This window comes from Anopheles merus, chromosome 2R, assembly GCF_017562075.2.
Source record: "Anopheles merus strain MAF chromosome 2R, AmerM5.1, whole genome shotgun sequence".
NCBI classification, from domain to species: Eukaryota; Metazoa; Arthropoda; class Insecta; order Diptera; family Culicidae; genus Anopheles; species Anopheles merus.
The window spans coordinates 20,802,981-20,828,992 of NC_054082.1; the positions used below are offsets into that span (position 1 = coordinate 20,802,981).

The window sequence follows — 26,012 nt, forward strand, 5'->3', positions numbered from 1 at the left end:
TTGGCCTCAACCTTCTCGACTACGGTCTCGATAACCTTTGCCTCGACCAGCTCGGTATCTTCGGTCAGTTCCTTTTCAACAACCTCAGACACAGGCTCCGATGGCTCTGGCTGTTTGTCTTGTTCTGGCTTGTCATCTGGCTTGGCCTCAACCTTCTCGACTACGGTCTCGATAACCTTTCCTTCGACCAGCTCGGTATCTTCGGTCAGTTCCTTTTCAACAACCTCAGACACATGCTCCGATGGCTCTGGCTGTTCGTCTTGTTCTGGCTTGTCATCTGGCTTGGCCTCAACCTTCTCGACTACGGTCTCGATAACCTTGGCCTCAACCTTCTCGACTACGGTCTCGATAACCTTTGCCTCGACCAGCTCGGTATCTTCGGTCAGTTCCTTTTCAACAACCTCAGACACAGGCTCCGATGGCTCTGGCTGTTCGTCTTGTTCTGGCTTGTCATCTGGCTTGGCCTCAACCTTCTCGACTACGGTCTCGATAACCTTTGCCTCGACCAGCTCGGTATCTTCGGTCAGTTCCTTTTCAACAACCTCAGACACAGGCTTCGATGGCTCTGGCTGTTCGTCTTGTTCTGGCTTGTCATCTGGCTTGGCCTCAACCTTCTCGACTACGGTCTCGATAACCTTTGCCTCAACCTTCTCGACTACGGTCTCGATATCCTTTGCCTCGACCAGCTCGGTATCTTCGGTCAGTTCCTTTTCAACAACCTCAGACACAGGCTCCGATGGCTCTGGCTGTTCGTCTTGTTCTGGCTTGTCATCTGGCTTGGCCTTAACTTTCTCGACTACGGTCTCGATAACCTTGGCCTCAACCTTCTCGACTACGGTCTCGATAACCTTTGCCTCGACCAGCTCGGTATCTTCGGTTAGTTCCTTTTCAACAACCTCAGACACATGCTCCGATGGCTCTGGCTGTTCGTCTTGTTCTGGCTTGTCATCTGGCTTGGCCTCAACCTTCTCGACTACGGTCTCGATAACCTTGGCCTCAACCTTCTCGACTACGGTATCGATAACCTTTGCCTCGACCAGCTCGGTATCTTCGGTCAGTTCCTTTTCAACAACCTCAGACACATGCTCCGATGGCTCTGGCTGTTCGTCTTGTTCTGGCTTGTCATCTGGCTTGGCCTCAACCTTCTCGACTACGGTCTCGATAACCTTGGCCTCAACCTTCTCGACTACGGTCTCGATAACCTTTGCCTCGACCAGCTCGGTATCTTCTGTCAGTTCCTTTTCAACAACCTCAGACACAGGCTCCGATGGCTCTGGCTGTTCGTCTTGTTCTGGCTTGTCATCTGGCTTGGCCTCAACCTTCTCGACTACGGTCTCGATAGCCTTGGCCTCAACCTTCTCGACTACGGTCTCGATAACCTTTGCCTCGACCAGCTCGGTATCTTCGGTCAGTTCCTTTTCAACAACCTCAGACACAGGCTCCGATGGCTCTGGCTGTTCGTCTTGTTCTGGCTTGTCATCTGGCTTGGCCTCAACCTTCTCGACTACGGTCTCGATAACCTGGGCTTCAACCTTCTCGACTACGGTCTCGATAACCTTTGCCTCGACCAGCTCGGTATCTTCGGTCAGTTCCTTTTCAACAACCTCAGACACAGGCTCCGATGGCTCTGGCTGTTCGTCTTGTTCTGGCTTGTCATCTGGCTTGGCCTCAACCTTCTCGACTACGGTCTCGATAACCTTTGCCTCGACCAGCTCGGTATCTTCGGTCAGTTCCTTTTCAACAACCTCAGACACAGGCTCCGATGGCTCTGGCTGTTCGTGCCTTGGCTGGTCGTTTTCATTGGTCTGTTTGCGTCCTATTATGCTTTGTTCCGAATCGACTAATATCTCAGTTTCTAGCAGCGTCTGATCGGTCTTGACTGAATGCTGTGTAATTGCTGCTGTTGTTTGCGTTTTGAGAATGTGTGCTTTATTTAATGTTGTTTCACGTTGCACATCTTGTATTTGTTTCGTGTGTTTTTGAGCTATATCGAAATAATTATATTTTTCTTGCTTTTCTGTCCGTTCTTGGTTTTGTTCAGTAGCTGACAATTCAGTTGTTTCAAACTGTTTAATAATGTTGGTATCAAGTTTACAGATTTCACGTTTCGTGCGTGTTTTGGTAGTTTCCCCAAATTGTGGTTTTTGATGCGTGATGGTTTCGTACGAAATCGCTGTAGCAGTATGTTTTGTGCTTGATGGCTTCTCTTGTGATTGTGGTTTAATATAGGTTTGATTGGCTTCTTGCATGGTTTCAAATCTGGCCTTGAGCTCTTGAATATTTTTCATTCTATATTGTTCATCTATCAGACATTCAGTGGCAGCTGAAAGATTCGTTACAGGAGGCTGATCATCATTGAACGTTATAACTTGCCCACTTGTCTCCATTTTAACAAAATCTACCTCATCAATTTTCTCACTAGGTTCATCTGTATCACAAACCATTGGCGCCAGATAAGTGGTAGACACTTTCTGACTAACAGCGCTTAATTGCTTTCGTTTTGGGCTTGCTTTAATAGCCTCCTCAGAAGTAGTTCGTTTCATCTCAAACATTTTTATAAGATCATTTGTTTTTCTTAGTTCATTATCTTCAATATCCAGCTCGTCCTTCACTAAATCGGTAACAATCTTACGCTCAGCAAGCTTCTCGCAGACTGGTTCATCGATGGCTGCTCTTAGCTCTACATTACGTCGTTCTTGCTCGAGTTGCTTAGTACTTTGTTCTCGCATACCGAGGCTTTGAACACCGCGTACTAGCTTTGATATTTGTTGGTCTTTTTCTACCATTGGCTCCTGGGGTTCTGAAACCTTTACGGGTATTATCTGGGACGTTAAATCTGCAACGTCCGCTTCATCACGTTTAGTAAACACTTCGGCCCGAGCAGAACTCTCTACCTGTTTAACAGCTATTCTCTTTTCCAGTTGCTTAATTACCTCCTGAATAGGCGGAATCGAATCCGACATAACATTCGACTCGATCGGTTCTTCCTCTTCGCCAAATATCTTGCGCAGCTCCGTTATTTTACCCGATGCCTTCTGCCGTTTCGGCGAGTCCTGTCTGTCGTGCTTCAGTTGATGTTCTTCAAACTCAACCTTCTTCTTGGGCGAGCTTTGTGCACTATGTGCTTTGGAGCTTTGCTCCAGCATTTTTATTTTTGCCTTCACGTCGCCCGATCCTCGGCGACCCGTCAGCAACTCTTCGTCGGTCAGCTTGCTGACGTCGCGCTTGAGGATGGAAGTGATATGCACATCCAGCGGGCTGTTCGACGCATCCTTTGTCTCTACGCGATCGGTCAGCGTGGCTGCTTCGGAAGTGTCCAGCGCTGCCGATACCGAATGCTCTTCGAAGTCCATCGGACTCGTGCCCGTGTGCGCAAAGTGCACATCTTCTTCGGCCATCTGGAAGTCCGCAGTTACGTCCGCCTCATCCGGAAGAATAGGGCTCAGGCCAGCATCGGTAAGTTCCAGTTCCTCAATTTCCACATCAACAGCCGTATCAGTAATGATGCTTACCTTCTTGTTCTTCTCCTCGACGGAGGACGATATGACACCGGGTGAGGTCATGGTTTCGGTGAAACCTCTCGTCAGCGATATGCCCGTATCCGTCACATGCTGCGAGACGCTCGTCTCGGTGATGGGCGATCCACTGCTGGAATCAAAGCTTCCGAACAGGTACACGCTCTTCTTCTTCGAAAACGATACTGCCTCGTCCCGCTTACGCTCGGTTTGCTCCGAGTCGGGATCGTCCACCAGCTTGAACTGTTTGTACCGCTTGCCGCTGCTTACCTCCTTTACCTCGCCGCCGCTTGAACTTACTTCCGTCGTCTTGTCGCGACCATCTTTGGAAGTGTGCGTCGTCGTCAGACTGATCGTCGATTGGGAACTGATCGATATCTCCACATCCTTGTGGCCGTACACCGTCAGGCGGCTTTCGGTTATCGCTGACGTGTCGGACGTTTTGATCTCCTTCCGTCCTATCACGAGCCTGATCGCGGGCGATTCGCCGCGCCCGAACCGCGCACTGTGCACACTGTCGGGCGACTCCACCACCTCGTCCATGGGTGAAGTGCCGCGGTTCGAGTGGCTTTCCGGCTTGAAGCTCTTCTCGAACGTCGTCGTCTTGCGTGCCTTGGTCGCCGTAGTCGTCGAAGTCGCGGTCGTCGTCGTCTTGGTCGAGGTTACGTCCATGTCCAGGTCAAGGTTAAAGTGCTTGCGCGACGATCTGACAGCGCTCGCCGATGCGTCGATGGTACCACCCTGATCGCCTGTGCCACTTCCTGCCCCCTCCGGAAGCGCCAACTTTCGCCCATCACTCGCCTCACCCGCCGACAGTGGACTGAGCGTATCCAAATCCTCGAGCGACGCGAGCGTCACGCCGGCGGCCACCGTTGCGTCACGAATCGGTGTGGACGTTCTGCCCAGCCCGTACCGCTGACCGGCCGGACCGGCCGCATCCGGCGTATCCAACCAGTGGTACTCGCGGAATGCTTCGAAATCGGTCGTCGACATGTCATCGGGCACGGAAGAGTTTGCATCCTCTGGGGTGGTGCGAACGCGTGTGTGTTTTGTGTTACGAGAAGAGAAGTAGCCACCGGGGTTTTGTGCGCACACGGTTTCACATCACAGACAAATTTGACCAATTAGTGTGTAACAGTTGACGTTGGGTTGGATTTCGAATTGTGAAACACCAGCAGATACGTAACCGTATAAGGTATGTTTGAGTATCGAAAAATCCACCACAGGTAAGAGCATTGGTATGCAGCGTGTAATTAATCATAACAATTTAATAAGGATCAGAGGAAAAGAAAGGTGAAGTACAAATATGTTCGACAAAATGGATTATAACGACGCAATGGATGAGCTGAGCACGTGGTGTGGTAAGGGTATGGTGATTGGTAGAGAAACCGGCGATAAGGTAAAGCGCCTCCTTCTGTATTAGTGAAACCATTAGGACCGGCCACATTATTACAAGCAGAGACCAGCATAGATGGATGTATGTTTTCACGCTCTGGTTACGTGAATAAGTGTGTGTTTTTTGTGTTTTTAATATGCTTGCCCCCATTCGTGTTGAGTGATGAGTAAAAGAGTAAAGATGTAAATTTCATGTTCATGTTCTGTGTACGTGTTACGGTTGTCGTTATGTGACGTTATGTATGTACAGGTTTGGATGAGTTACACGAAACGAATACGAAACACTTATGAGCAGGTCCCCGCAGAAACAATATTGAGCTTTGTTGGGGGGAGTTAATTTAGAATATGCTATCGAAATCATTAGATAAAATCAAATCAATTCACTAAAACACCAAAAGCAGAGATAGAATGCACAATAACATGGTTTTGAAATTGTGAGAATTATCCTTATGTTTGGGCTTGCCAAAAGGTGGCCCGACAAAATGATGCAGTGCCTGCGTGGGTGTATGTGTGGGTGTTTTTATGGGCAAAGCACTAATTTAGTGCAGCACCTCTTCGTGTTCCTCACAGTTTCAAGCCCGCTGTAATTGTTGTTTGCCGTAGGATTACTTTTGAAAAGTGACAAGGGGAATTGAAGCATTGCAAAATTAAGTATGGAAACAATAAACGGTACATCCAATTGGGAAACGAAAAGCAAACCAGGAGCCAAAACGAAAGTAGTCAAGTAAAAAAAAAGAGTGAGTGAAACACCACAAAAAGAGAGAGAGAGAGCGAAAGAGAAAAAATTAGAGTTTGAAACAAAATACTTCAACATCTCAATGTTGGCCACCGTTCAATGTTGACCTTTACTCGCACACAAATCGGATTCTAGTTCCAGTCAGTAGCAGGTTAGCTAAAAAAACTATAGGAATCTTCCATACGGAACATTCACAGAAAGCGGAAACGGCGCAATGAGGGAACGAAAAGCACATTAAATGGATGGCTGCAGCATGATACAATTTTGACATGATAAAATTGCACTCTACGTATTCGAGGGTAGATCCCTATCGTTAGGAAATTATCATTGCCATTTCTTCTTCTTCTTCTATGGCGCAACAACCGTTGTCGGTCAAGGTCTGCCTATACCCCTAGTGAGATTGGCTTTCAGCGACTTCTTGATTTAACCATAGCATGATAGTCAGTCCTACGTATGGGGGTACGGTCAATTTGGGGCTTGAGCCCTTCACGGGCATGTTGTTACGAGTTGACGACTGTACCACGAGACAGGCCCATCATTGCCATTTAGGACGAATAAGATATTGGTTTCAAAATCATAAGCCAAACAAGGACCTCTAAACACATGATAGTTGCTTTGTTACGATTAAAATTACAGTACAGATTAAGATTACAGTACGTCGAACGATAACTACAAAAGATGCACGACTGTTCGACTATTACGCTCATAACTGCCCAACGGTTATGCACATCGTCTTGCTAACTATTGGTTCAGCATGCTTAACGATTTTAGCACTAAAATTAGTAGTTCTAAAACTCTGTAAAACTCTATTTAAGCTGTTTCCCATTCCGTACGAAAAACAAACCAATTGGCAATATCACTCGTTCAACTATGCAAGATCTGCCATTCTACTCTATCGATCGTACTGTTTGCCTTGCAGGTGCCATTTTGGAACGATTTGAGGTTGGTATCAATAGTTGCTTACCGTTACACTGACTGTCTTTTCTACAAGACCTACACCGTACTGCACCGTTGGCACTGTTGGCAATGAATCGATGGATAACGATTGCGGGACGATGAAATGCGCAACACACTTGAGCTGGCACAATATTTTGCTATCACCCCTGTGGAGCTGTAATTTTCACAAAACTAATGCTGTATTGGATCTACCCCGCGATCACTACACTGTTGCACGTACAATGAATTGAGAGTTCTTATTGCATTAACACCTAACCGAACCTACGCCACACAAGAGCTCCTACTCGATCGAAGCTACCAACGCAACTAACGGCTACGTGTGCTACGGGCTCCGCTCCCAGCGCAAGGGGATTCTATTTTACGCGATGTCTCGTTTCCGTGCTGCCTATGGTCACCCTGCGCTACGTTCCCTGCCGTCCTGCCTGCCCATGACATGTCCGTGCCCAGCACGCTGGGAACACTTCCGCATGCTAGCTTTCGTAAGAGGATTAGACCGTTCGACGGTGGCCACAGCCACGGCTGTTCTAAAGGCGGCTGGCCGTTTCGTGCGACAGTCCGCTGAGAAAAGGTGGCTTTGGTCATTCCCGTCCCCCCTTTTGACCCCCATCAATACTGAGCGTCCGCGAGTGAAGCCCTACACACCTCGCGTAGGCGGTTGTGCAATCACCGACCGAAGGACACACGTTGGACGCGTCCAAAAAATCGATTCTGCAGGGACAGCGAAATTAGAGCAGAGGGCGTTGGGTGGGGGCGGGTTTTGGAGGAAGATGGAACTATGGAGCGAAAATAAAAGCTCACTATCCTTGCGGCTGGCTTAAATGTGCTAGCGCCTCTATGCGTAATGAAAACGGGGTGTGTGTGCATGATCCCGCCGCACGAAGAAACCTTTAAGCATTCCAGAACAGTGTGGATGAAATGAATGATGATGAGCCACTTTGGGCCACTCGGATACATGGATTCTAATGATAGAAAAAAAAACTACGCTTAGCGATGAGCGATAACACCTATCAGCAGCTGCGGGTTTCTTGGTGAAGCCCTTGTTTTAGTTCTGCACGTTCAGTATGCCAATCGGTTGATGAAACGATTTCCCAAAGATGCTTGTGCACAGCCTGTTGCTATTCGCAACTTCTGGGACAGAGCGAAAGAAAAAATACAAACACACACACACTCGTACATCGAATTATGGCCTGCATCAAACAAGCTGCACACATCTACAACAAAAAGGCTAAAGTCGCTGTACTATATATGGTCAGTGTAATGTGTTTGCGTATGTTTGTATGTGAGTGTGTGTCTGTGTGTGGTTGTGTGTGCTTAAATATGTATGCTAAGGTGGTGGAACAGCATGTTGTACGATTGTTTGCTACAAATTTCCATGAAGTGCACGATCGATGCAAGTTGACTAGAGCTGGTGGTGGTGGTGGTGCTGGTGGACTAACGTCCTCCTTACTGACCGTCATTGTAATTATGCGCACCCACCAGGATAGCGGTACGCGCCACATTGGGAAAGGAAAGAAATTGCCCACTACACGCGAATGCCCTAGCAGGAAGCAACAGAATTCGGATGATGCCATTTGGTGTTGTTGTTGCATGATCAACGCGCGTGATGAGGAGCCGCAGAAGGACACTTTGGCTCGATTTGAAATGGAGAGCTCGTGGCACTGTGGTGTGGTACCGTTTGGGCTCGAAGTAGCTGAACCGAAGAAGCCATATGATGCAGAGGAATGCTTCCAAACGCGCGCACACACACACACACAAATCAAAGAAAAAAGAAAGGAAAGCTTAACCTCAAGCTGCCATCAGCACAGCGGACAACGAAATATGATTTGAAAAGAAAATGTCCAGACCGACCTCAAAGTAACAAATGTGTGCGGTATCGATAGAGACGGATTGGTTGAAAGGCAGAGCGCAGGTTCCGTGGAATGAAATGCTAATTTGTATGATAGTTGAATCGTTTTTTTCACCGTTTTTGGAAATGCGCATAATCTAGGAAGCAATGCGGGAGCGACTGGAACTTCGCCAAACAGTTAAATCTCACAGCAGCGCCCGACACTCGATCATGTAACTTTTGGTGGTGCATGAGTGAATGAAGAATGATGATGATGAGAGAAAGAGAGAGAGAGAGAGAGAGAGAGAGCCGCCGAGAGAAACAACTTCGATATGAAGATGAGGTTATGCTGTTTAAATCTTAGCCGTGTAAAACAAACGCAAAGGGGTAGTAGTAGTAGGAATGATGGTATACGTTTCTAACATGTGCACTAACATTCGTGAGCACACAATGCATGAAAAAGAGGTGGAGGGGTGTGGTTTGCAGCTATGACGTAGGTAGGTGATTATAATATTTTCAAAACAAATGGCGAACACAGCACAAAGGCGCCTGGAACATAACAGAAAATGATGGCAGGGAAATTTTGCTGTCCAGTTTTTAGATAATAATTGTTTTGTCTCTCTCATAACTTATTATTAGTTATTAGTAATGAAGAAAGAGCAAAATAAATTAAAAATAAACACATCGATTCCTTGCTTGTATCAGGTAAATTTTTGTGGACGAGTGTGTACGTGTGGGTGTTTTGATATAACACTAAATCCACTAACAAAAACGAACTAAACTCGACACCGATCTAAGTGAGTTCTAAAAATAGTTTCTAATAGAATCAACGTCAAACTTAAATCATACTTAAGTTACTCTAACAATTTTACTGCAGTTTAACAAAATGGTAAAACCAAAACGTAACAGTGCCGAATTTAACCAACTATCACAAACACAGTGAGATAAACACCTGGATAAACTTGCTTCACTTACAAGAGCGATAAAGAGAAAGGGAGAGATAGAGAGAGAGAGAGCGAGAGAGCGAGATCGAAATAAAAAGGAAAACAAGCGAGAAAACTGTACAATAAACAGAGGGAAAGGGGGAAATGAAGAAATCGTGTGAGCAACCGAAACGTTCAATCGTGACATGATGGAGGTGTTCTGTTTTGACATTGATCTGTTCTGTAGTTAGTAACCGTTTCGTAATCGATATCAGTAGTCAGAGTAGCCAATCCATTTTAAGCATAAACTTACACACTTCGCGGGGTAAGTGAAGGTAAGCAACTGGGCGAAAACGAAAGGTACGTCCGAAGAAGGGACAACAAAAAAAACGACAAACAAACCAAACATAACGACTCGCTCAGCGAGAAAGTTTAAGAAAACTGGAAACCAAGAAAGACACAAAAGCAGTGTTCGCAATAGGACGCAGAAAGGGGGGGAAGGTGGAAGTGGGGCAAACCAAAAACACAAAAGAATATGGAAATTAATTGTTGCATCATCGAAAGAAAATTAATTTTGTGTTACCCATAGCAAAAACCAAACAAAACCAACAATAGAAGGGATGCAAGAAGGGAAGAGATCCATACAGTTTATCGCATGGTCGTGTAAGGGGAGGGGGTTTGTATTGCTGCACTTATTGTTGCATCGCTTCCGTGGAAGCAATGCGGGCGGCTCCGTCATTAGAGTGGTGCATTCTTTTGTCTTGGAAAAAAAGTATGAAACCAACAATGTCAAACACGTGGGGCGGGTGGGAGTTACATTTTTTTTGAGTGTGATGTTGTGAATTTTCCGCTTACACACGCCCACAAGCAAGAGTGTGGAGAATGCGCGTGTGTAGGTGTGCGTGTTACGCGAATGCGGACCGAACAGTGCGGACAGAGTGGGTGAGTGATCCACTCGGTGGTTGATGGAAGGATACAGGGATCATGCATGTATCGCACCTACCTTTCCATTTCTCCCGCTCCCGCTCCGCCTCCTCGTCTTCGTCGTCGTCTTCGATGGTCGCATTAGCATCGAATCCGCTGCCGCCTCCCGGCCTCGAGATGTACTCCTGCATCGGGTAGGCGGACTTGTCGAACGATTCTAGAGAGAAAATTGGAAGCACGCGCGGTTGCAATTAGTCAGTGCTGATCGATGCACAAACCCACACACACACAAACCTTCTTCCGAGTGGCTTAGGTCGAGCGTGCCGACGGTAACCTCGGCCGACTGCAGCTGCCGCTGCACCTTGTCCTGCGCCTCGTCGATGATCTCGTCGATGAAATCGTCCGGCGTGACAGCGCGATGGTCCTCGGTTATGATTTCCGTCACGGTGCGCTCGCTGCCGTACGCGGTGGCAGACATGATCTCCTCATCGTACTCCCGGTCCGGCAGCGCCTCGCTGGCCGTCACCTGTTCCGCGTGCGGCTGCAGCTCCTCGACCGACCGCTGCACGATGACGGTTTCGCACGAATCGCTCGAAAACTGCTCCGACACTTTGCGATCCTTCAGGACCGGAATCTTCGACAGGCTGGAGCTGTCCGGTTCGGGCGACCTTGCCGCCACCACTGCTTCCGGCTTCGGGGCGGCCGGCTTGGTCGTGCCGAAGCGTGGAATCCTGGAAGCGACCGACTCCGCATGCTCAACCACTGACTCGATCATCTCCTCCGCCCGGGACGACAGCTCTGCCTGTTGCTGCTCGATTGTCTGTTTCGGTTGGTCTGCGGTTTCCATGCGATCGACCGCCGACGGTTCACCGTCCGCTGGCTGGGCGGCCGGCATGGGCGGTTGGTCCTTTGCTTCCGGTGAGCTTTTCTTCGACGGCACCGGAATTTTGGAGGTAACTTCCTGCGTAACCGTGCGCGCCACCGTCTCCTGCACCACCGGCTTGTCGATCGACACGTTCTCCTCGACCCGGCGGCGCACCTCTTCCTCCCGCTCGACAATCTTCTCGCTGACCGTGTCCTCGCCCTGGCTAACGCCGGTTTCGACGCTGCTCACGGCCGTACCAGTTCGCTCCGCCACCATACCGGCCGCATCCTGGCTGACCACCTCCGACTGCAGCCCCTCGAACCGCTCGACGGTGTACGCCGCGGCGGTGGACACTTGCGGGGCGGTCCCCTCGCCGATCTGTACCGTTTCTACGCTGCTCAGAGCGGCCATCTTGTCGGCCGTTTCCTTCACCTCGCGGTGCATGTCCCGCTTCTCGACGGCCGGCTCCTGGTCGCGCACCTCGCGCACCACCGACTCCACCGTGCGGTCGACGATGCTGCTGCTCTCGGCACTGCGCGCCACAAACTCTTCGCGCACGATTGTCTCATCGCCCTTGCCGAGGGTGAACGCGTCAAGGCCTTCGGGCAGGCCGGCCACCGTTTTCGTTTCCACCGTTGTGGACATCTTGGTGACCGTTTCCTCCACCTTGCTGACCGTTTCCGACTTGAAGTGCTGGGAGATGCTTTCCTCCCGCCTGGAGGTGCTGCTGCCGGTGGCTTCCGAAAGCGACGACGGTTCCGAGTCCGGCTCCTTCGACTGTGCCGGACCGGCGTCGGCAGCACCGAAAGCTTCCAGCAAACTTTCCCTCTTCTCCTCGACGGCATGCAACACATCGTGCCGTTCCAGCTGCTCGACGGTGGTGAACGCCTGTTGCGTTGTCGTTACCACGGACGATTCGCCAACCGTGCGCTGGACGCTGGAATGCTCGTCCCTGCGGAGCAACGGTTCCTGCTCGGAGTCCTCCGAGATTTGCTCCGAGTCTGTGCGCTTGCTCGCCTGCCGATGATCGTCGCTCCACGATTCACGCCCGCTGGTCGTGTCCACCGACGACTGCTTGCTGTCCACGAGCGATTCCGTCTTGGACTTCGTCTCGAACGAGCTGATTCGTTGCTTCACGTCCTTGATCGATTCTTCCACGACGCCCTGGAACTCTTCCGGTTCCTTGGTGAGACTGGTGCGCTTTGCCGGCACCGGTGCACGCTCTTTCGGCACCGGCGGCACGGCACTTTCGACCGGCTGCTGCTCCGCTGGCACCGTCGGCTCGTCCAGCGCGGCTGGGACACGCTCCTCCACCTTCTTCTTGATCTCCTCGACCACGCGCGGCGACGATGCGGCGACGGTCGTTTCCGTGGCCAGCTGCTCCAGCACCTCCGACCGGTGCTCGAACTCTTCCACGTTCTTCAGCGTCACCTTAAACTTGTCCTGCAGCTCCTGTTCGAACTCGTCCTTCCGCACGCCCGGTCCATCCTTGACGACGGTCGTTTTTAGCTTCACCACCGGCTCGGGCATGGTGGACGATTTGTACGTGTTGTCGATTGGTTTCTGGAGCAGTATCTCTTCCTCGTGCTTGGCGCGCGTATCGTCGATAACGCTCTGCCGCTTGATGGTGATGATCTCCTCCACGATCTCGCGCTTCTGCGTCGAGGCCGGTATTGAACGGTCCGCTGACAGGCGCTTCTCGATCTGCTTCCGCCGCTCCGCCACCGTTTTCTTCACCATCTCCTCCTCCGATTCTTCCGACTCTTCGACGGTTTTCTCCTCTGCCGAATACTTCGTAGATTCCTGTTTCGAGAGGCGATCTGTAAGGCGAACACAAGGGAACGGTTCATCAAAGGCATTCCTTTTGAAATAGAAAAGAATGTACTCGACGAGATTTGATTCTTTTGTGATTCGACTTGCTATCTCTCCGTCTTGGTTAGCGACTCGGTCAAAGTTAATTGAATTGTAAAGAGCGATAATATTAAAACAATAGTTTTTATGGGACATTGGAGTGTTATTGAGATGAATTGCAATTTAGTGAGTCGCCAAGACGCCCTTGAAATTCTTTTTCTTCATCTTCTTTTGGCACAACAACCGCTGCCGGTTAAGGCCTGCCTGTACCCCCATACCGTAGCAGGATAGTCAGTCCTACGTATGGGGGGGCACGGTCTATTCGGGGCTTGAACCCATGATGGGCATGTTGTAAAGTCGTTCCAGTTGACGACTGTACCACCAAACCGACTTTTTTTCTTACCCTTGAAATAATGATGACAAAAATGAAGTTTTCGTCGGAATCGATTTCGGCATGCTCCGAAGATTTCTGGAATCGATTCTGGAGGCAAAAGTATGGAATCTGTTTCTAGAATTGATTCCAGAATCGAAATCGGTTCCATAATTGGCGCCGGAATCGGCTCGGATTCCGGAACTAGCCCTGAAATCAGAATTACCTCCGGAAACAGAGTCGGTTTTAACATTTCCATGAGAATAGACGCTTGGGTCCTATGAAGCTTCGATTGTATTGATAGCCGCAAAGATTCCAAATTTATTTGTAAACGATCCATCCTCATGCTAATTCCGGGATGGATTTCACTTCTGATTACAATTCCACAACTAACTCTGAATCCAGACCCGATTCTGGTTCCGAATTCAAAGTTTATTGCGATTTCCGGGTCGATTCTGATTTCGTAATAGAATCGAGATCGGCTCAGGAATTGATTCCTAACACGGAATCAGAATTGGACAGTTCTGATTCCGAGCTTCCACCACTATTTTCAAGACTAGCAATTACAATTTTTCATGAATCTCAAAAATAGTTCAAATGATCGAATTTTAACTGCATTGACAATAGTGAATATCCTCTAATGTACAATCTGAGCTCAGATTTAAATATTTGCAATTAAGGTACTAATTCAATTGAACTCCAAAAGTTTATTTAACTTATTTCCCCACAATTAGAGTTAGTGGCCAAGTACGGTAAGTGCCAACGTCTTCAAGATTGACGTTGTGCATTACTTAAGAGCATTATAAAAGAGTTCAAAAACAATTGAATCCCTATTACTACTCCACTACTCTGACTCTACTCTAACTGAAAATAAAGAATATGCTCATCTCGAAATTCCGTACCCAGCACTGCCTTACCTTCTTTTTGTGCCATCTTTGCAATGGAATCCGTTTCGGAGAGCAACTCCACCGCCTCGACACTGCGCTTGCCGATCGAGAAGGAGGTCTTGTTGCGCATCGTAACGGTGGTGGTGGTGCCGGTGGTGGTCGCACTGCGTATGCACCGCTCCACGATATCGTCCCGGTGGATGGTGCGCAGCCCGTTCTCCAGTATGTTAAAGTCATTGTTCGGTTTCGACTGGAACTGCTTCAGCATGGCCTGCGCCTGCTGGGCCGTGCTGGCCGGTATCTGGGCGACAATGTTCTCCACGTCCGTCTCGCTCACGCCGATTTCTGGCGCGAGCCGGATCCAGTCCTCGCCGAGCAGGTTGGAAATGTCGACGATGCGCAGCTCGCCTAGATAGTTCTGGTCGTCGACGAGCTGGCGCGGTGGTACGACGGCACGCACCCGCCCGACGCGTAGCATAATTTCGTGCGAGTCCGTTATCGTGGTCGTCTGCTCCGGTATGATCGTTTCCGGCAGCACGATGTTCAGTATGCAGATCGGCTGCTGCGGCGGCTCACCCTTGGCAATCTTGGGCTCGCGCATAAACAGCGTCCGGCCGACGATGTCCGCGTGCTGGTCCTTGACGCGCACGGCGAACGGCAGCCGGTTCTCGCGGAACGCCTTGAACGGGAGGGCGAGCTGCTCGCCCGACTTGGTCACCGGCACGAGGTTGCCGGCCAGCTCGATGTACTGCGGCTTGTCCTCCAGCACCTCCACGTCGCGGCTCTTGGCCACCTCGGTAAAATGTTCCTGGTGCTCGAGCGTCTTGTCCTCACGATCGTCTGTCATGCAGAAGACGCGGAGACGCGCCTCTAGCGGATCGGTACGCTTGGCGAACACGACAAACTTGGCCATAAACGGTACGTGTATGGCTTCTCTGTACGGGCGAGTGGAACGGAAAGGTAAAGGGGCACGTGCCCGGTCAGCATATGATACGCATATCGGTGTGTGAATGTTCGGTTTGCTTACTTGTACAGCTCGGTTGCCATCTTGGTTGCATCGGCTATGTTGCGACAGTCCATCAGCCAGAACCGTGCCGATACGGTGGTCGTGAACGATACGCAATCGTTCACGAACGTGAGCGGCGTCGATCCAGTTACATCCTCCCATTGGGCCCGGGTCGTACCACCTAGTTTGTTTGATGAATATGTGTATGTTTGTTTGGGGTTTGAGATCAGCAAAGGTTTTGTTTCGTTTCGTTTGAAGGGGGCGGGGGGAGGTGTAGTATTTTGTATGTTTCAGCAAAATTGAACCGGTCGAAATGCAATTGAATGGGCAGTAAGGAATGGGCCAGAATGTGTGCAGTAAATTTAGGTGCATAGCAATAAGTGTATGTGTGTGCAAGGTTATGTTTCAGTGTGTTCGAAATGTTTGTGTAGTTGTGTGTGTGTGTGATATTTATAAGTGAGATAGTGTAAGTATGCAAGTGTAAGGATGCAAGTGTACATGATAAGAAGAATGGAAAGAGAAGCAAGACAATGGTATCAAACGATTAGCAAAACACTTCTGCTCACAAACCGGTAGCCTCTAATAAACACACATTGCAAGCATTTGTAATAGTAAGAAACAGAAAAAATGAAACTATAAAACATTCAGTATGCAAACATGAGTAGTATTGCAAGCTTTACTTTCCCACCGAATCGGTTTGATCGCACTCAAAAGGTGTACTATATTGTGTGATGAAGATCTATGCTAACAAAAATGGGCGTCAGCAAACCCCATGTAGTTTGTAGTTGTGGTTCTAAGCTACGTTAACTCTAGCAAATTTGGAGACACCACTGATTGCACAATGTAAAAATAAAAGAATCAAAGTTGAGCAGCTGCCCGAAATCTACTCGAGCCACTCTCTGCTGTACGTCGAGAAAACACAAACATGGGACGATTGAAACGTATGGAACATAATTAAAACCAAAAATTCGCAAAATTATTAGGACAACCACGATCTCGAATGGAACCGATCGGAAATCAAAATTAATTTGTTATTGAAACTATAATTGAATAAAATGGAAATATCACACAGGTTGTCGAAAACCAAAAACCAATGACAAAAGAAGACAAAAAAAATAGCTCATCATGAGAAACAGACATCAATTACAGGCGTGAAGCGAACCCAAAACCGAAAACTGATAATTCAAAACCCCTCCCTGGCGTTGGAATCGATGATGATGTGCATGATGATGATAATCTTTTTTGCGAAATTTATGTGACAGAAGGGAGGATCTGGTTGATGAAAGAACGTGTTGAAGCGCGTGTGCAAAAGATGAGAGTAGATTGAAGGCAAGGAAATGAAGCAGCTCGAAAAACAAGCCTGGAGGGCACATGGTACGTGAACTAAATTATGAATCAAGTACTAAACTAAAATGGTTTGCCTTTACGTTTCCTCGTTCCTTTACGTTCGTTTATCTAAGCGCTCTTTCTATGTGATACATACGAGAGCAGATAACTGTTCGAAACCATTACTATCCACCGGCTGCTTTTTATGTGTTTTTTTTTCTTCTGTTCACTCTCTGTCTCTGTCTATCTATCTCTCCTTTGCGATTTTTAGTGTTTTTATGCACTCATAAGCATATGAGATTTATCAACAACAACAAAATATAGCAATCAACACTCGCCAAACTGTGCAACAACACTACGCAATAATACGCTAACGGTACCAACAAATGGATAGGGGATGAGGTAAACGATAGATACGGCACGTTGTGCACGTTAAGCCTCTTTCCGATCTGTTTGTGTGTGATGCTGCCCTTGATGTCAGTAACATTATACGGAAGGAAAGGCCTCAGATGGAAATGGGCTGAAGATGGAGCAAGGGCTACAGACACGACGAAACAGTGTACGCGCAATGGATAGGCTACAATGGATGGGAAAGCAAGAAGTACATGGGAGTTTAATGGCCCACATATATGGTTTGTGAAAAATGAATGGCAAACTAACCGAAACTGCAACGATCGTACCGAATCTACCACAAAACTGATGAGAAGGAAGGCACTAACGGCGCAGTGGCAACTGTTGCAAAACACATTGTTCAGGTGTAGGTGCTTCGTGTACTGGGGGTGAGGGCGATGGGACGTGGTGATGCGAGATCATAAATGGCAATGGTGATCAACAGTCGTCCCTACTCAACGTTTGTTTGTTTGTTTGTTTCAAAAAGTAACTAAGTAACTACCGGTCGGAAAGATGCCGAACAACGACACACGACTTCGCCACTGGGCTTTTAGCAACGGTTTCAGAAAAGTTCTCCGGTGGGCAACTAACACTTGTTTGCTTTTTTGCTTCTAGTTTTTGGTGTGTACATTTTGTTTACATGTTTACTCTCTGTAATTCTGAGCAAGCAGGATGGCTCAACTCTCATTATTATCTTTACGCTTTTTCATATTGCTATAGGCAAAACGGGAGATTCTCAACCACAAAATAACAAAACAACCAAGAATAAGAAACGCAAAGACAACTTAAAACGTCATGTGAATACATACAAAACTGGAGCGGTTCAAAGTTAATTAAAAAAAAAAGACAAAATACACAAAGTTTAACGATGGTAGCGCGCTTTCAAATATCAGTGAGGTGTACTGGCGGACACAACTCGGGAAGCAGAATGCTTTGTAAAACTAAATCACAAGATACGTAAAGAGAAACAAACAGAGACCTAGATGTTTATAGATAAAGAGAGAGAGATAGAAAGATCAGGATAGTTTTACTTTGAAATTATTACGCGACTAAACCAACAACATAAAAACCAACTGAAACACCAGCTTGGAAACCAGTTTGGTGGATTGATCGTGATAATCTGGGATTTATGCAAGGGCCGTGTGGGGGGTTTGGGGATGCGTTTGGGTCTGGGATGCGATCGAAATTGCAAATTAATCCAATACAGTCAAGTGACAAACAAAGGGATGTGCATTATCCAAATGAAACTGTCTCCCTGTTGATGGCGGTGTGATGTATTGGAAGAAAACAAGGGGTTTTGTCAAAAAAAAAACGCGATCACTTTGGCGGGGACAGAAGTTTGACAATTGCCAAAAACTCCCAACAAAGGCAAAGAAAAAGGTTTTCTCTGTAATTGTGTCTAAACTGAAACGTTTTTTTTAAACTACAAACACACAAATTATTCATCTCACTCGTCTTGGACAAGATGTTCCAACCATAATACACAGATAAACAATATAAGCAGAGCAGAAAAGTGGATAGGTTTCGTTTAGAGAGAGTTTAAAGCGGCAAAGACTTTCCCAGATTTCGCTGTTTGCACGGGTTGTACTCCTTGTAAGAAACAACATACTCACACATCGCCTCACATGTACGTGTGCCTGTTGTTATTATCTTCTTATACTCTTATTATTTAAAGCAACAAATTGTAAACAGTTACAAAAATTGGTAGCAACATGTCGTAAGAATCGTTAGGTGCAAGAATAAATAATTAGTGAGAAAAATCTACACGTTTAAACATTGTGTGCTCTCGGTAGGTGGGTCATACGAGTTATTGTTATAGAATGTTGCACATAAAAATAGTGATGTCCCGCTTGCATTAATTCTCTCCTACCAAAAGCACCGTGTTCATTTGAATGCGATATTCTGATCGGAGATCGGAAAACTTATCCACAATTCAGTACACTCTGAGTGCAAATATTGCAAACGAAAACGCGCGAGTCTAAGGCAAATAAGCATGGGGACGAGGGCGAAACTAAGTAAGATTTGAAAACATATCTTAAAAGAAGTAAACCCATGTGTACACGGTGGATCGTGTTGGTAACACAGAGCGGAATAAACAAATACGCAGGAGATGAATTGTTCTCGAAGAAAAGAAAAACAAACCGAGAAAAACGACTAAAAAACATCATACGTAGAGCAACTAGCAGACATTGGCTCGTGAAATCAATGAACAAAACCTAAAAACAACAAAACAAAACACTAACAACAAAAGTACGAACTTTGCATCAGCGCAAGTATCGATCGAATATAGCTTTCGGGCGCACAGTTCGCGCCGATCCCAATGCCACAACGCAAATTCGGAAAAGTAAACCTTCAACGTACAAATGTTCAAACGTAGTTTGCAAACTATACATTTGCACCCTCCCGGGAGGGGGCGTAAGTTAGGCGTAGCGGCAAAACAGGCAAGACAACTGACGAAACAACTGAACAAACTTGAGACCAAACGAAAAGTGACACCAAACGGATTCGAACCGAAAACGCATTGCTAGAGCAAGATTGCAACAATCGAAGAGCATACGTAACTAAAACGAATAAGTAAAGGGGCACGAGAAGCGCAATTCGCACCCTTTAGAAAGAATCATTCATAGAAATTGAGAAAACAACACAAACAAAACCGGAGAAGATAATAGCATAGTGAAAGGTGTGAATAGTAGAGAAAGATGGAGTAGACCCAAAGGTGAGCTAAAACGGGTATCGGCTCAAAAACGAAAACGAATCTAACCGCTGTTGTTATTGTGTTTGTTTTGCTTGTTCTAGTAGCTTTCATCTGTTTGGCATTTCTTTTCGTTGTTATGCTTAAGACAGCAAATGAATAAAAATAAACTGCTATTATTCCCACATGGAGCAGGATTTTTGTTTTCGCTTTTTTTTAATAATGCTGTTTTCTCTTTGTCTGTTTGCTTGTATTTTTTTGTTTTGTTTTTTTTATTCTTTTTTTTTGTTTTTGTTAGTTACCTTTCAGAGATCTTTTCCGAAACACACCTTCATGGTAGGGCGCAACATGGGAATGCGTGCAGTAACAGGCATATATTGTCGAGGTATTAGTACGAAATCGGAACAATAGTTTATGGTAATGGGGTATGTATATTTTGTAAGGCTTGGGGTTGGTTACTGGTTCTGATGATTTGAGTGTCTGTTCTTTTCCATCCAACTAAAACTATAATTTTCAAAAACGTATAACAAACGAAACAGATGCTTTCGAATGGATGATTCTGTTCCTGCATGGAATGGGGTTGGTGTTGCTGCTAAACGGTTAAGAAAGTGAGCCGAGATAACAGTGTTGGATGTGTTTCCTGTGTAAATTTTGCGAACCAAAACCAGCACAGCCTATCCAATGAAAGGGCGATGCATTTACACAGTGACACTCAGCAGATAGCATCTGAATGAATCAAACCCTATCACTATACACAGTTAAATGAGACAGTAAACAAAGACAAAACGTGTAAACAAAAACAGTATAAATTAAAGGAACATAGTAAAACATTGGTACATAACTCAAAAACTCAGTAACATAATTGAAAAAAAACATAACTAAATAACGCTCTAGTAATTTTGATAAAAAGCCAATTTTTAAAACTCAAACTATGAGTTACACACACACACACACCCTCTTCTCCCTAAACGAAATATGAATTTTGTTACGGAAAAAAAACTAACAACATTAAAGCTTCATACATAATGAATGAACTTAAAATGTAAAAAAATCAATCAACCTCACGTTCCCAATAAATCAATCAGCAGTCAATATAACACGCAAACACACACACACACACACATAGTATAAATACACGTACAGTGATCTAGCGAGACGAACGGATGATAATTCATAACGGACATCATAATTGGCAGTACCACTCGCAACACAACACAACTAATGAAAAATGCTTAAATTGTATGATTTGAAGTGTCGTTCTTTGACGCAAATATAGAATAAGCATTGAGTAAGCTTCTGTTCTTCAGTTACGTGTTTCCATCCAATAAAACAACAAAAAAAACACCCAACTGTAGCCACAGGACTGACCGAGTTTCAACGAACAAACAACGAGCGTGTGACCTGTTGTATTTCATGCTTTTTAAATTTGAAAAAATGCAGAACAATGTCCACAGGACTAAACGATGGTACAATGAAAAGAAAAGTTATAGGAAACAAAATAAAACTACTCTTTCTTCCGTCCGGACCATCACGCAACGGATCAATAACGGAAAACGATACATCAGACAAGGACTTCTCCCCTTTTGCTGTGCTACCAGTACCGTATCATGCTTGACTCTTGGAGATGGCTTTGGTGTGGCAGTTATCGAGGAGCATGAGGACATGACAGCATGGCTTTGAATGAGCAGAGCTTGCCGCCCATAATTGTCAGCTAGCGCATGACAGCATCGGCATTATGGCGAGCTTGGTATAGTTGCGTGTTATCGATTTTGATAGAAATATATCAACAACGGGAAGAATGATGCGCGCTGCTGATACGGTCAAAACATGGGAAACGAATGAAAAACTACAGATATCTCTATATATCTATGTATGTATATGACAAATTCGTTAATCAAGGTATCGGTAGTCGGTAGAGTAAATTGTTTGCTAATAATATAGAGAGAGTGAGATACGGTAGCAAAATCTGTCGCTAGAGCAAGCAACAGGCGTACATACCGGTGATGGAGCACAACAGTCGGAGGGTGGGCGCGCTGCCAGAGTATTGATTGATCATCCCCTGGCTGTGGGCCCGCGGTGCCGGCATACTCAGCGTGATTGCCTTGTGGAATTTACGGCGCCTCGGTTCCACCGTTACGACCGGCGAGACGGCCACCCCGCGGCCCAGCAGCTTCGCCGTCAGGTCCGGATCGATCGGTTGAGCCTGCCGATGGTGGTGTCGGGAGCATAGAACAGAAGGTTATGGAATTAGAACCAATGCAATTCACTTGTGCAACCGTGGACGTGAAGTGGACGCTGGAAGTGATTAAGTAGGAGGATCAGATAGCATTAAACGACCTACTACCTACTAGCTGGTTAGGGCTAGTTGTATCTCATCGTTACCAAAGAAAGATAGAAATTTTGATAGAATTAAGATAGGATTATACTAGTGTACTACTACACAAGCCAACCGAGCGCAGTGTGTGGGGCTCTTGCATCGTCTCTCTCGCTCTCTAACACTCTGAAAGTAATTTTCATCCGAACATGCTTTATCACACTAGAGTCACGCCGTAACTAACCTGAGGGGTGGGCAGCAGCAGCCGCGCGCAGCGATCAAAACCCATTCCTGTATCTTACCTCTACTTCTCAGTCCAGGGTCCACTTCACATAACAATGTTAACCAAAAAGGATAAAAAACCATCCGGAAGCCACCAAATCCGACGGAAACGTTCTCTGTGATGCTGTGCATGGGTGACGGGCGCACAGCACAAAACCTCGATACGTTGAAAATAAAATAAAAACCCGTCTTGAAGCACATACAAACAATAGAAGCAAGGCGCAAATGCTGTGTTTTGGTTTTGGTCGTTTGTTTCTGGTGTTGTTGTTTGTGGTCTAAATTCGAGTCCGTTTCGTTTCGAGACACGTGCGTTAGCAAATGGCTGTAGCTCAGACAATCTTGCGACAAAAGCTGTACAAAATCATACATACAAACAAGCAAACGATAAACAAAAACCCTTGGTAAATATCGGTCGTACATCGCACATACAGCGTGATACCACATGGCACTAACAAAAATCTGCTTAATATAAAACATCTTTTTTACGCTTTTAACAAAACAGCACAGCGCATAAATCTACAACTCATTCGCTGCTCGTTCTATCCTTCCTCTTCCTAAACTGCCGATGCGTTGCGTTCGTTTCGCCTTGCCAAAAAACATCGGCCCTCTCTGTAAGCCTAAGTGAAGCGGTAGCATAACAATAACCATAGTCGCATCACAGCAACATTCCTGCCAGTGATTTACATTGTGTACCGGGGGTACGACACATCGATCAATATTGAATCAGTCTCAGAGCTGTTGGTTTGTTTGTTTGTTTCCAATCTCGTCAACTCCCTTCCAGGTTTGCTGCTTTGCCATCGCAATACGGACGAAAGTGTGTACGGTGTTGTTTGCGCACGAGCGACTGATGAGCATGTCGAGGATGCCCAATAAATTTAGTACATTGCTTGTGACAGAGTTTGCTAATCTGTTTGCCTTACTACTACAAAACAGTGGTGATTCGAATTTACACGAACCCACGGACATTAAATTTGGACAATTTCTTTCATTTCACTCTTACTTCTTGCGTGATGTGGTTTGTGCCATATTGAGCATTATTACTTTGTTTAGCTTTTTTTTCTTCTCCTTTTTTTTGTCTGCCTCTCTGTACTGAGCCAAAGTCATATTATCGCACAGTTATGAGTGATAAAAAAAAATAACGGAACCAATAACACAAAATAACAAAAACAAACAGGAAATCAAACGAACAACAACAAAATATGGTCCTTCAAAACTTTCAAAGAAATTGGTCGATGTTGCGTTTGCCACCCTGCCTCTAAGGTTTGTGTTAGATATTTATGCTTTACATTACACCTCTAGCCGCGTGTACCATCATCGTTCGCGAGCTTTTCCGATCGTTTGGTGACACCGATAAAACACATAACACAAGCAAGAAATGAAACAATTTAATTTGCAATGCACCAAACGGGACGTTTGGTATTTGAGTTTTCATCACATGAACTAAATTTATTGGGCACTCAAATCGTGTGTGGGTGTATTGTGTCAAATACTACTGTTTTCGGTTATGGGTTATGTATGGAGCGCTACATCGCAGTCGCAGTACCTTTCATTGCCAGACATCGCTAATCTGCGGTTTAGATTTTTCCTTGTTGTTTAGTGTTTTCAACAAACAGTTCGACAGTACATCGTATTGGATCGTATTGCAAGAGTTATCGTAAAAGTTTAAATGCGTTAGCGTTACGTTTCATTTCCACACGAATTATGTTTGGTTTACCTCCCTTTCTTACTACCCTTTTGCCGTTCGTCCGAAGCAACTCTTCCATCGCTCTCTCGCTCTCCCTTTCAGTGTTTGCATTATTTAGTCATCAGTTAAGTAATAAATTGTAAAAAAAAATAATCAAACTGTACTACCTTTTACGGCCATCTTCATTAGAAGCGTTCCCTTGAGAGATCTTTCGTTTCGTTTGTGTCCAGCGTGAGATGCACGGTGCACGAATCTCAGTTTAACAATCACCTTTGGCAGCACTTCGAATACTTCAATGTGTGTACAGTAGCTTGCTTACCCACTGTAGTGAATTAATGTTAGACCAGGTAAAATGGTTATCTTCTAATATTAAAATGAAATATTCTTCTCGTTTTCGATAAATTCTTATGCCTTCGTTCTGTAAATGGAACATAATAAACATGGTTAATGTTTCCTTTGGATGCTATCTCCAATCGGCTGATTGTTCACTTTCGTGTATAATTAGGTAGATCGAGCAAAAGTTTTAATTTAAATTTGGCAACAAATTTAAGCAAAACTTTTCTTTTTATGGTAGAAGGCGTGATTCATACAAATCTGACCGTAGTTGCGCTATGCGTGCACGACACTTTTAGAATGCATTTCTTTGATTACTTCAAATGGAAATAAGTTTTTTTTATCGATAGGTATGGTAAGTCTGCATGTCTGCTTACATATTGTCGGGATAACAAATATTATGTTGCAAGTATCAGTGTAGCGAATCTAATTGTACCATTTTGCTTTTTGCAGGGCTTTTTTGTTTTTCGTTGCATTACAATTCAAACATGTGAATATGTTTTAACACTAACTTCCATTACCTGCGCGACTAAATGAGAACCAGTTGTGTCAAAAGCAGCAAGTTGTGAAGCAAGTTAATTCGTTTGTGATACATTTATGTAGAGAAACTGAGCTAGTTTTTCGATTGATTCGTTAGTTGTAACGTTATTTTAAATAGTGAGAGAAATACTTCGATTTTTGATACTGTGTTGCTTTTTGATCGCTTCCAGCGCCAGTGAACCTTGTTAGGAATGACCGTCCGTTTACTATCAGAGTAGTTGGTGCACAGCAGTGTTCATAATTAATGCTCAGCGCCACGTAACAGCGAATACGGATTGTAAATTACTCAATACCTAAATGGTAAACTGAGCCCTCAGCTCAAAACCCCAATGGCGGTAGCACCATAACATAATGTTCCGGTTCGACATTTCGTTTCGCCGATGGATGCGTTTTGCAAGGCTTAATTAATCATTAAAAACTACACCAAACGATAATGTCGATAAGAAGCAACTACTACACAATAAAGAGTCCAAGTTTTCAACATATAAACAAAGGTTACATGCAATTAAGGTTTGATTTCATAAACAGGTGACGCGCGTTGACTAGCATTGGTGAACAGAAGAAAAAGTCGCGTTTGAGCAAACTGTTTCGAAGTGAGGTGAAAAACAGCGTAGACAAAAAAGAAAGAAAGAAAACGAAATGGAAGCAATCGCGGACATTTCCCGGGGCTGCCACATTTTGCACCTGGGCGCTTAGAGTATCATGTATCATATGTTGTAAAACATTTGTCGCCATTTTCGTCGCATGTAAGCACGAAGGAGCAAGCGAGCTCGCGGATCGTGCGTGGCCGGGTGCAACCGATCGCACCTTACCAGATCAATGAGAAACGTTTCTTCTTCGGCACGTGGTTGACGCTTATCTTTCGCAACTTTTCCGGCGCCACCCCTTTGCGGGGTTTGAACAGATTTACCTGTAGCCCAACTTTGATCTTCTTCGTCAGCGCGCCCTGCGGGAAGACGGCCTGCACCTGCGGCACCACCGTGCTCGACACCATGCCGCCCTCCGGTCCGATCGCGTGCACCTCCTGGCGGATGCGCGAAATCACCGCGAAGTACTGCGGGAAGTCGTACGTCACGAAGCGACAGATGCGTCCACCGCCGAGCTCGTCCAGCTGGGCCAGCTCTGTAAGCACAAGGGCAAAACCACAACGCACACGTGCATTAGAGCGCTTGTCGAGGGTGTAATGTACCAGCTGCC

General features: G+C 46.0%; 2 protein-coding genes across 4 annotated transcripts in view; both read right to left on the bottom strand.

Annotated features, from left to right (window-relative positions):
- Window positions 1–24,192, bottom strand: part of LOC121587695 (serine-rich adhesin for platelets-like) — an 84,024-nt gene extending 59,832 nt beyond the window's left edge. Inside the window, exons 1-8 of the mRNA XM_041904727.1 lie at window positions 24,110–24,192; window positions 22,279–22,415; window positions 21,661–21,865; window positions 19,965–19,991; window positions 15,276–15,435; window positions 14,279–15,183; window positions 10,570–12,960; window positions 10,355–10,492 (exon numbers count right to left, since the gene is read on the bottom strand). Of these exons, the coding sequence (XP_041760661.1) occupies window positions 10,355–10,492; window positions 10,570–12,960; window positions 14,279–15,183; window positions 15,276–15,435; window positions 19,965–19,991; window positions 21,661–21,748 (3,709 nt within the window). The 5' untranslated portion in view covers window positions 21,749–21,865; window positions 22,279–22,415; window positions 24,110–24,192. The remainder of the gene's footprint in view (window positions 1–10,354; window positions 10,493–10,569; window positions 12,961–14,278; window positions 15,184–15,275; window positions 15,436–19,964; window positions 19,992–21,660; window positions 21,866–22,278; window positions 22,416–24,109) is intronic.
- Window positions 24,193–24,226: 34 nt separating this feature from the next.
- Window positions 24,227–26,012, bottom strand: part of LOC121587696 (ankyrin-3-like) — a 40,038-nt gene continuing 38,252 nt past the window's right edge. For 2 of the 3 annotated variants that reach the window (XM_041904729.1, XM_041904730.1), the window contains exon 12: window positions 24,726–25,937. In XM_041904729.1, the coding sequence (XP_041760663.1) occupies window positions 25,624–25,937 (314 nt within the window). In that variant the 3' untranslated portion in view covers window positions 24,726–25,623. Of the gene's footprint in view, window positions 24,361–24,725; window positions 25,938–26,012 lie in introns of those variants that run through there. The other variant, XM_041904728.1, reaches the window with a different exon arrangement.